The 12098-nt window shown below is 35.1% G+C and overlaps 1 protein-coding gene across 1 annotated transcript; it reads right to left on the reverse strand.

The window, feature by feature from the left end:
* Positions 1-2739: 2739 nt before the first annotated feature.
* On the reverse strand, positions 2740-7508 carry LOC147515742 (uncharacterized). The gene is made up of 9 exons (XM_086588569.1): positions 6985-7508; positions 6649-6711; positions 6393-6476; positions 5191-5819; positions 5042-5116; positions 4497-4593; positions 4347-4413; positions 2913-3011; positions 2740-2826 (listed from the first exon to the last, which is right to left on the reverse strand). Exons 4-9 carry the CDS (start codon positions 5306-5308, stop codon positions 2740-2742), a joined length of 543 nt encoding a protein of 180 aa, XP_086444695.1. The 5' UTR covers positions 5309-5819; positions 6393-6476; positions 6649-6711; positions 6985-7508.
* Positions 7509-12098: the final 4590 nt, after the last annotated feature.

A 12098-nucleotide genomic window follows, 5' to 3' on the forward strand; every position in this document is an offset into this window, starting at 1 on the left:
ATTATCTCGAGTAGCTTCTTCATTCTTGTATGCCTCAAGTGTGCTTCCTACTTTCCTTCTAGCATTTCTAATCATCTTGTCCATGTTAGGTTTAATCATCTCAAATCTCAGATTGTTCCTGCATATCCATATTTCATTTAACATCACTTGGAAGTAGGGTGGGCAATGGGTCGGGTTGGGCTAGCCTGGCCCTAAATATTTAAAGCCCTCCATATATTAAAGTCGGGTCGGGTCGGGTCAGGCCGGGTTACAAGTCTAAATCTCAAGCCCTGACCTTACCCTAAGCCCTCTTTAAAGGCTTTAGGGCCGCGCCTATATATTTTCTTCTTTTTACTACATCAGTTTAGGCTATTGCTCATTGTTCTTCATGGTTGCTAGGTTGACAAGTTTTTGTTATATATGACAAGTTATTGGAAGTACCCTTGGGTGTAAGTGATAAATTACAAAGGATAATATTATTTTAATTTAAAATATTTAACAAAGAGTTGGACAATTATGGTATGTGTATTTATAGTGAAAGTGTGAAACTATAATTAAGGTTTGGTTAGGGTCGGGCTAATGAGGGCTGAATTAGGGTCAGACCTATGTTTCAGAACTTTAGCCTTAGCCGTAGAAAGCATTAGGGCCGAGCCAGCCCTGCCCCTAAACTCTATGAGGGCTTTAGTTGTGAGGGTTTTATAGGGCTTAGGGTCGGGTCAGTCAAGGCCGGGTTAGGGTCATTAGGGCCAAATTCCCACCCCTACTTGGAAGTAGGTGCTTGCATATCTCATCACCTCATTATCTTCAGTAGCTTCAATATTATTCCAACAAATGGCTTCTCCTATCCAATCCTTCAAAGTCTTTCCTTCATGCTCATCCAATCTTATGTTTAGATCACATCCAAACCATAAACATCTTATCCATTCACAATTCAAAAACAAATGCTCAGCAGTTTCAATTTGTTTTTGACATAAAATGCAAGATATATCACCTTTAAACTTTTGTCTTCTTAGAGTATCTCCTGTAAGCAATCCTCCATTATACACAAAGAGTTGAACGCTAGCCTCCAACTTGGTCTTCCACATCTTCTTGACAGCTTGCACATTAGAATCAGAACTTTCTCCCATGCTTGCAGTCATAGTCAGAAAATGATAAAAAGATTTAACAGTAGTAATGCCCTTAGTATTGATAGACCAGGCCAAACAATTTTTATTTGCAAAATTAGGATTGATGACAATTTGGTTTATGCTACTAACAAAGGAAGGGAACAATTCTCCTAACCTATTTTGATCCCAATTGTAGGTGTCTTGGTTTATAAGATGGCTGACAAGAGTGTAGTTAGGATTTGTATTGCAAACAGGGCTTACCAACTCTTTAAGACAAACAGATTTATTCATAAAAGAGAACCAAGGCTGAGTGTATATTTCAAGATTGGAACCATCCCCTAACTTCCATATGAAACCTAGTCTTATGGCATCCATAGTTCTTTTAATTCTTCTCTAGAAATAAGAACAAGGACAACTTTTTTTTCTTCTTTACCACCACTAACCCAGACCATTTATAAATACTCTTGAAAATCTTGGACCAAATAGTCTCTTCCTTTTGTAATAATCTCCAACAATGTTTAGAGATCATAGCTTGGTTCATTTCCTTGGCCTTTCTAAAACCCAATCCACCCTCATCTTTTGACTTACATAATTTCTCCCAGCTTAGAGTATGATTTGAACTAGACTCTAAAGCCCCATTCCACCAAAATTTTCTATTTAGTTGGTCTCACTTGTCTGTGATCTTATTAGGCAACATATAAGTACTCATCGCATAAAGAGTCACAGCTTGCCCAACAGTTTTAATTAGAGTGGTTCTAACAGCTTGAGATAAGACTTTGGCCTTCCACCCGATCACCTTTCTTTGTAAATTATCCACAATGTAATCAAAATTTTCACTTTTTTTATTGGTAACACTATTACAGAAAAGCTCATATACCACTGTTATTTACAGTGGTAAAAAGCCTTTAGCCACTGTTTTCATACCGTGGTAACAACCACCGTGACAAATACTTCTAACAAAACCGTGGGGAAAAGTATCTCTTATATACCACGGTTTTGATACAAACCGTGGTATTAGGATTTACAAACCGTGGTTAATAGTCCGAAAAGTTCACTCTTATATTTACAAACCGTGGGAAATAGTGATGATATATACGACGGTTGGATACAAACCGTGTGTTATATAAACTAATTATACCTCGGTTCTTATCAAACCGTGGTGTATAGTCATTACAAACCGTGGGTTATATAAACTGCTTATACCTCGGTTCTTATCAAACCGTGGTTTATAGTCTTTTTTTTTTTTAAATAAAAACCCCTAATTATTTGATTCTAATCATATTCATTCAACCTGCAACCTGCCCATTTTCACCATATATATCCACACTTTGGATTTAAAAACACATTGCTCAAATAAACAATTCATAGTGCAACACAAACAAAAGAAATAAATTTACACATCCAACACAAAGACATTGAATTGCTAAAAGAATTTTGAACTTTTTGAGTCATCAATAATGAAAGAAACATCCAAATTTACTTGTTATATCAAAATAATAATGACCTAACTTGTTGCATCATAAAAAAAAACAATATATTTGTTCTATCTAAAATATCAAAAAAAAAAAAAAAAGGTGAGACCAAGCACCACACCTTAACTAGAAAGGGTCAAAACCTAGCTAACACTTTCGGCCGCTTGGCTCGAACGGCTCCATTATCTTTGGATGAATCTAAGAATTTCAAGTCGAACAACATCAAGTTCCTCTTGTGTGTATGTATCTTTGAGGGATAGATTTGTCATCTGCACGATCAAAAATAAAAAAGTATATAATAACTAAATAATGGAATAACACAAGATAGGTAATGCTAGTGTATGACGAATTATACCTTATTTTCAAAAGAATTATCTGAACAAGCTTCCATTATTTCTCTCATAAACTTCATTACGTAATACCCACACTCTTTACTATCTTGTTGGTACGGGCCCTAAGTACAAACATGGAAAATATTCATAAGCATATATTTTTCCAAACACACAGTATGTATGCACAAGAATTTGTTTATTACCATAATCTTCTCAAACAAATTAACAAAGTGCCTACGTGTATGTATATAAATGTCGAGACAGACAATGTACTCACCAATTGTTCTCTAATATCAAAATCCAAATCCCGCCTTGCACGTCACCGTGGTTATACACTTTACACCTATTCACACCACACAACTATTTATACATTATATAGTTTATTTATAAATAGTTTATTTACCATTAATCATAAACACTATGGCATCAAGATAAAATCTTCTATCTATATGTCTGCATACAGTACACACTTATTCAATCGGTGGAGGCCACGAGTGAAAGTGGATTATATTGAAAAACCTCCTCTGGTTCTGGTCGATTGATTGGTTTACATTAGATAACGAATGCGTGACCAATTTTTTTAATTCCTCTTAGTAAAAGGGTGGATTGACACCAATCGGTTTTATATTCTGAAACAAGAGATTTTCAAGTCGGCATCAATGCATGGTTCTAGTGACGCTACATGACAAACACTTTCCCGAGGATCAAATTAATTCAAGTTGCTACTGAAGTTGATCTTAGAAGTTGACCAACCAATAGTTTCTAAACAGCGAATGCTTATTAATCTAATTCTAGACATGAGTAGAAGTTTCCAATCCTAATATCACTGAAATAGTTCAACCTTATACATGGAATTAGACAAAATACAATAAACAGAAGATATATGTATGACAAACCTACAGGCGGTTACAAGAAACAAAGAAAAGCCATTGTTTAAGTAATGATAGCTATACTGACTTCGGATAATTTTCCCCTTTAAAACCCTCTTCAATAAAGAATCATGAACTCGATTCGATAAGAGCCCCGGCCCGATTTGGAAATGTTCATGTTTCTTAAGAAAATGCAAAGCAAGTGTCTCGAAAAACAATCCAAACTCCACAAAGTTTTGGAAATTGAGTATTGATGACCTAAGATTCATGTATTTCTAACACATTAAAATTGCCACTAGAAAACAAAAGTTAACTAATTCTACAAACTTAGAAACCTCATAATACTTAAACGAATTAAAACCAATGCCCGAATGTCTATTTGAAAACAAAAAAAGTATGTAAGTCAAATTCTCACACTTACACACAAAGATGAATGAGTACATTTATCCCCAAATACAAATTTGTAATTTATCTTATTTTTGCTTTTTCATACGCATTAAAGGGACTGATTAATGAAAAAGACCATTTTTCAGAAATTGCATTGACAATTAAATAAGGTCAAAATACTAGATAAAATGAAAAAAGTACCTCTCCTAGTGCTTGTATGGAAAGAGCCTCTAAAACGCCCTCCTGACAATCCTTCGGCAACTTATTCCTAGGAATGTAAATTTCAATTTCAATCATCAGCTGGAAAGGAAGCTAAGGTACTACATAAACTGAAAGGCTCAACAAACATACTTAATATCCGGTGGAAGACAAATCAGTATATCCCGAAAGTAGAACTCCAAGTATCCTACTGCCTTAATTAACAAATCAATAGCATCCTTCTTGGAATCTGCCAAATGTATGTTTACTGTCCAACGGTTAACACGCAGTTCACTAAACCAACATATAACACAAATTCAAGATCAATATGTATACTAAACACAAACCCTCTGATACAGTCCTCTTGCTTGCATCCATGGGATTATTAGGAAGAAGCAATGAGTTAGCCTCTAATAGTGATAGAATTGCCATCATATATACAACACATAGCACTTCAAACCATGAGCTTACTATACATGTTTCCTATTTGTGAAATTCAAATTCTAAAATCAGATGACATATCAATTTGAAACAATATGATTGACTATACTATGAACTATCTATCTAGTCTTTTAAAGTTCTTCCATCTGAATTCCACCTTGTCCTCAATACTATATACTGTTCAATCACAAAACAGCATAAACATAAAAAATGTTCTTTTATGAAGTAAGGCATGAAGCTAAGGTGATTTCTCAAACCTTTTTTGGTTAATCCAAGGACAACAGGCAAGTATCTTTCAAGAGCTCCATTCAGTTGAGTATAAGCAGATCCACCTGCAAGCAAGTTAGCCTTAAAGTTCCTCGAATATTTGAAAAGAAAGATTTATTCAGTTGTAATAAGGACATACCAGTATCTTCTGCAAGTAACGAAATTTGACTCCTAAGTGTCGATAGCTTATCAACAAGATCTCGAGGAATAATTCCTTTGAGAGCTCTTTGAAGATCAGTATCAACCAGAATTCTCATTGTCGGAACAAACACTATGACTTCGGGTATAAGACTGTTCAGCAACAGCACTGGATCTAAAATCAATAGTAGCTTCTTCTAGCAATGCTGATTTTTCATCTTCGTTACACTGTTCTACGCACATTTACTGCAGCATACTATACATATTCCACTCCCTTCTCAAACTTTGACCGGTTATCAATTGGAACTCATGCATCACATAACAAAGAAAAATCAGATTAAAAATATGAAAGACCAAAAATATAGTTGAAATAAAAGTCCGCCTACTTATTCAAATAAATGAGTCAAGCCAGACTACGATTCTTGGAGACTGAATGAGAGAAGTTCTAACCTTAGAAGTCTTCAGCCTTCCAAAATCAGTTTCAATTCTTAAACCAGAAGTCTTATTAGAGCTACAACTAGGCGCCTGATTGTCAGTTGGAAATGCAGCCCCATCATGAGCATTGAGAATTACACAATAGCATTGATTGTCAGTTGGAAATGCAGCCCCATCATAGACAGTCTTTACAACCTACAGTATATAAAACAAGATCATCTGCATGCTGCAATCTTGTTGATCAACTAGCAACTAGGTACTTAATGGATACTGCAACAGTTCTATAATTGGAGCTACTAGAAACTCTGAAAGAGAATAAGATAGGAGTATACTTAGGCCATTTACACTTGTTAGTAGGAACTTTGTAAATCTAGCAATTGTAAAAAACATTTTTTTTCCTTTCTTAGTTGGATTTTCAAGATTTAAGAAAGAAGCTTAAAAAATAAAATGATCATAACCTCTCATAAATATTACTTAGGTAATCTTTTAGTAGCTAAGAATTAGTACCTTGCTTTTGTTGTAAACAAAACTACCATCAACTGCTTTAAAGTTCAGATATTTAGTAACATCAGTATGAATGAGAACACCTAACCAAAGCAACATTGGCCATCATAAATTGCAATACCACAGAGAAAATTACATTAGAACCAAATCAGGACTAAGTAGAGCCTTTTTAAATGACATTGATTCCTCTGTTGCAATTGCAAAGACTTGTGAATGTTTTCTTCTGGATTTAACAGCAGTGATCATTAACAGCTAAAATAATACCTTAGGTATCATATCGACATTGTATTCCTTGCTGGAGCCCAGCTGCTCTGGAGGCTTGTTATCACCCCTAAATCTCTTCCACAGCTACAAGCAATAAGTAGCAAAAAATAATGATTAACACAAGGCCGGATATATATATATATATATATATATATATATATATATATATATATATATATATATATATATATATATATATATAGTTTGATTCTTGAAAAATAAATGCACTTCCTCAAAAGTATTACTACATTCATACCTGAACAAGATTAAGCGAGGATGACTCTCCTCCATAATAGTCATTTCTATCCATATGCAATACCTGTTTCCCAGAGGAAAGGATGAGTATTTATGTATCGCCCAGCTGAGGAATACAAATTATGACATGGGCAATATGAATTGCCTAACATATATATATGGGCAAACTCCCTAAGATATGAAGCAGAAAGACTCTATTGTCTTGCGTATGTGGAGGCATCTTTACCTGATCAATAGTCAATCTAAGGTCATTTTAATTAACAATGTTCCCAAAATAGATAGGAGGAACTTTTTTTATCTGAGTACCTAGAGAGTGGATGGGGTTATGTATTATTACCTAGTATGGTGCATCCAGCAGCTCCAGGACAATATCATCCATAGTAGGTCTCTGTTCTGGTATCATAGCACAGCACCTCATAGCCAGACGAAATAACATTTCAAATTGTTGCCTGTTGATCTGCTTGAGTACACTCTCCGATCTCCCAGCTGCGTAAGGTTCCAGGACTGTTCATCCCTTTGAATTTTCGGTCAAGGGTTTGTTCATCTACGATATTCATCTTTCCATCCTCTCCTAGAATGATTTCTAGGATGACTATTCCAGAGAAAAGACCAACCTTGCATCTGTATCCAGAGAAAGATAGATCAACCTTGTCCGAAATGAAGAACGCAACTTGAAGAAATCTAAGATGGAGATAGAGCAGAAACCCTTTTAACAATTGAAAAGAGGGAGTTTCATCGCATAGAATTTCTTTCAAATATTGACATAGTTTCAATATTTATTTTCAATCGTTTTTGCCCTATTTTCAGTTTTGTGTTTCTAGCGAGTGGTTTTGGAAACCCTTTTATCCACGGTAGGTTTGATTTTACGAAAAACATAAACCACCTTTTTTCGAAAAACAGTGGGGTATATGAATACCCAAAAACAAACTACCGATATTAGGTGATTACCGTGGTATATGGCATATTAAATACCACTGTATACTGTAAATAGTGGTATTTGCTTGCACCTAAATTGGGAATGCAAACTGTACCGTGGTAAATGACTATTAGCCACCGTTATTGGAAAAACAGTGGTATATACCATTTAACCAACCGTGGTTAATGACCATTTTTGTAGTAGTGTAAGAAGTATAGGCACCCCTAAATAATTCTCTCTTTCATCAAACTTTCTCTCCCCCCCCCCCCCCAAAAAAAATCTTCATGAGCATTTTCTGATGTCTATGATGTACATTACTGTTGAAAAAAGTACTAGTTTTTTTTTTTTTTTTTTTTTTTTTTTTTTTTTTAAAGTACTATGCAGGTGCCCGACTAACAAAGTCGGTAAAATCTTTGGGTGATGATACCAGAGGCTTGGGGCTCGAACCCCGCCAACATCAAAGAGTTACTGATCTCATTTAAAACAAGCTTACCAAAAAAAAAATAAACAAAATACTAGATAGACTTCCCCACACTGACCTCCTGTCCACATGCCTTGCAATATAAATCCACTAATCCTTTCACTTTAACTGCCTCCACCAAGCTAGCTTTACAGAAAATGATTAAATCATCGATATACAACAGATGACTAATGGGTGGGGAGTTTCTTCTCACCTTGATACCACCTATACTCTTGTCTCCTTCACCTGTATGCAGCATTCTTGATAGTGTTTCGGTTACAAGGACAAATAGATAGGGGGACAAAGAGTCTCCCTGTCTTAATCCTCTTTGAGGTATAAAGTTGTCCAATGGGGCACCATTTAGAAGTACTTGAAATGAAACAGTCTCTAAGCATTTTTTGATTAATTTTATCCACTTGCTTCCAAATCCCAGTCTTCTCATAATTTGATACAAAAAATCCCATTCTACTTGATCATAATTAAGCCTTTTTCATATCCAACTTTACTGCCATCCAATCCTGTTTTTTCTTTTTCATCATCTTCATGTTATAAAATATTTCACTTGTAAACCCTATATTAACCCTAATATTCCGCCCCTTATCAAATGCCCCCTGAAAGGGCGAGACAATATGATGAAGATAGATGTGTTTTGGGTCTGTTAGCAAGAAATTTAGAAATAATCTTGTAAACGAAGTTACAAAGACTAATAGGTCGAAACTTAGCTATGTGATCTGGATTAGGTATTTTTGGTACGAGAGATATAAATGTTTCATTTAAATTGGGTTCAAAAATTCCAAACAGAAAAAAAAAAAAAAAAAAAAAAAAAAAAAAAATCTTTACAATATCAATAACAATCTCTCCAACTATCTCCTAACAACTCTGGAAAAAAACATCCTGAAATCCATCTAGACCAGGTACTTTTAGGGCTCCCATCTTCTTTACAACATCCCAAATCTCACCAGCAAAAGGTGTTGCAATTAGGATATTATTCCCTCTATCTGTAATTATAGGTTTAAACAAATTGAGAATTTCATTGTTGGGTTCAAGGCTACTTGTAGTAAAAAGTTCTAAAAAAAACTCATTGATTGTCTCCCCAACGTTCTCCCTCCCCTCTCTCCATACACCTTCATCATCTTTCAATTTACTTATGTTATTATTACTTCTTCTATATATTGTAGACAAATGAAAATATTTTGTGTTTCTAGCAGTCTTTTATCCAATTATTTCCCGACTTTTGCCTCCATAAACTAGCTTTTCTAGTTAATAGTTCCTCAAGCCTTGTTCTTAGTTCCATTGTCTTATTATATTTCCATTCGTTTATTTCTCCCATCATCATTTTTTCTAACTGCTTCTTGACTCTTCTAATTTCTGAAAAAACATTCCCAAAGATTTTCCTGTTCCAGTCTTATAGCTTATCTCTTGTAACTCTCATCTTCTTTGTGACACCGTCCCTCCAATCATCTTCCCTGTCTACAGAGCACCATTCATTTTGAATAACCTCTTTGCAAGTCCCATCTCTCAACCACATACATCTCACAAAACCTAAAAGGTTTCTTAGGGGATGGTTCCACATTACTCAAACAAATAAGAGCATCTTTAATGGTGAGACCTGAAAAACACCAAATATTTGTGAGCAAACCAACACCAAACCAAAAAAACACCACACAACTTCAGTGGAAACATCAAAGAGTAAGCACCAAATGTACACTGCGGTGTTTCCAAAACCGCGCCAAATAAATCCCAACACAGCCGCTGCTTTCGAAACACTGTACCGCGAGAGAAAAGCCCATAATTAATAAAGGCTTGTTTTTGTTCAGAAATGAGAAAGTGTTTTTGCCCATGCGGTGTTAGGAAAGTCACGCGGTGTTTCAAACACCGCGTCATACATTTGGTTCAGCACTAAAGCAAACACCAAATTCCAGCCAATTTGGTGTTTGGTTTGGTGGTTTTTTGGTTTGGTATCCAAGAGGTCTCACCATTAAAGATGAAAAACACCAAATTTTCATCTTGGTTTTTTGGTTTGGTATCCAAGAATTTAGTGTTTGGTGCTCAAGAGGTCTCACCATTAAAGATGCTCTAATTAAAACCAAATGATCTGAAGACACATTGTGAATTGTTTTTACACTAGCATGGGGGAAAGTAGCAAACCAAGAACCAAAAGCAAGTGCACGATCAAGTCTTTCAAGAATAAGATTATTAAAAGACCTATTATTAGACCAAGTAAACTTAGGACCCCTTAAACCTAAGTCAATCAATCCCAAGTCACTTATAAAATCATTAAAATCATGCATATTATTATTCAATACACTATTGTTAGAACTTTTCTCTTTAAAGTGTACCTACATAGATCATACACATTATACAATTATTAATTGTTGAACTACGTCCGAGTGACATTGGGAAGCCTCACTAAACTGTGCTCTTAAAGTAACATGACCAAGTCATTAACGAACATGTCTCAAATCACACATGTCAGGTTATGACACGTGTATAAAATGAGTATGGGCTTAACTATATGTGCAGATACTTTTTGGGCTTAAGTGTATTTCTATTATCATGATATGCTATAATAGAAATACACCCATAATATATAAGTTGAGGTCCCCATCCCAAATCCTAAATTTATTCTCATAGTTTTTCCATCAATTGTGAAAGAACACAAGAAGAGTTTTGGAGTGGAAGACTGGAAGACCACAACATTCTGCTGCTTATAGGATTTGCTTGGTCACCCGCTAGCTATGACTTTAGGTATGTCCTATTTTAATTCGTTTTCTTTATTGATTGATATGTGATTCTGCTGTTATGGAGAAATCCTTACAATTGGTATTGGTATCAGTCGCCTACATGAAGAGAACATACACTTTAATTGTGAGTAAAAATTGATTTTTTTTAAGCTGCACTTACATGAAGAGAACATGCACTTTAATTGTGAGTAAAAATTGAGTTTTTTTTTAAGCTGCGCAGTTTGCGAAATATTTTCGTTTATTATCGAATCACCGAATCTGTTCCGGTAAAAAGTTTTATACAGTGGCAAGTTCATTATCCAAGAATCATATTCATAAAGTGGATGACCGATTTCGATCAATATGCTTTGATTCGTTGCCGATAACCCGTTAAAAATTAGATTTTTCTTGACTTTAAATCCATGGAAATTTGGAACCTATCCTTGGATTGTGTTGAAATTTGGTGGGTAGGGTCGTACTACACTCTAGATTATATCAGTGTGGTTGGATTTGTGTTTGTATCATCTAGTAGTAGGCGTTCATGGATGGCAGTAAGGTTGCCGACGAAAAAGGGTTTGTTTTCTATTATTGTTGGTACAAGCTTGAGGTTGGTGATGATTAGTTGTCTTTGAGCCAACTCATTGATCCCAATACAGAGTTTTAATTCCGACTCAAATAGTTTGAAAAAGAAAATAGACCATAAAGTAAGGCCTGCCACACAAAGCCCAAACTAAAGGAAAGCCCACTTAAAAAGAAATTTTGTTTTATTAAGGCCTGGCCTATAAAACCCAATATCTAATCTGACCCATGAGGTCATGAACCTACTGGGCTTGGGTCTGACCCATGTGTGCTAGGTCTGACTTTGCAAACAAAGTCTGACTACGTTGACGGGGTCTGACTCAAGCTGACTGGACCTAGTTTGACCCTTTTTTGGGCCTATTTGGTATTTTTTATTGGCCCAATTAACTTATTTCTATGTATATAATTTGATTTAAGTCCATTTTGGGCAGTTAAATAGTCAAATCGAAGAGTTTTTCGAGCTCAATAAAGTAGGTGGACTTTAATTTCAGTTTGATCATGTTTGGATTTCTTAAGTTTGCTATTGGAATTTGTTTCTTTTCTATTATTATCATGTTGTATAGTAGAATTGCATGATAGCATGATCCAAATATTTGAAAAATTAACAATCTAAACCATGAAATTTGGATAAGTTCAAAGTGATACACTGCCTAAGTGGCCTCTTTCATGGAAAATTTATTTGGGTTTAATGGCAAAGTTTATTGGATTGTATATGGTTGCGTTTTAATCAATGCAAGTAATAATCGGCCCAAAGGAAGTTTATTATTTTGGCC

Source organism: Coptis chinensis, chromosome 2 (assembly GCF_015680905.1).
Source record: "Coptis chinensis isolate HL-2020 chromosome 2, ASM1568090v1, whole genome shotgun sequence".
Taxonomy (NCBI): Eukaryota; Viridiplantae; Streptophyta; class Magnoliopsida; order Ranunculales; family Ranunculaceae; genus Coptis; species Coptis chinensis.

Bases quoted from the DNA above. Each gene is read 5' to 3' on its own strand.
- LOC147515742 (XM_086588569.1), bottom strand. From the start codon at position 5,308: ATGAGAATTCTGGTTGATACTGATCTTCAAAGAGCTCTCAAAGGAATT. The intron at 4,414-4,496 runs GTATGTTTGTTG...TTACATTCCTAG, and splicing joins TGTCTTCCACCGGATATTAA to GAATAAGTTGCCGAAGGATT. The intron at 2,827-2,912 runs GTATAATTCGTC...TTGATCGTGCAG, and splicing joins ATAATTCTTTTGAAAATAAG to ATGACAAATCTATCCCTCAA.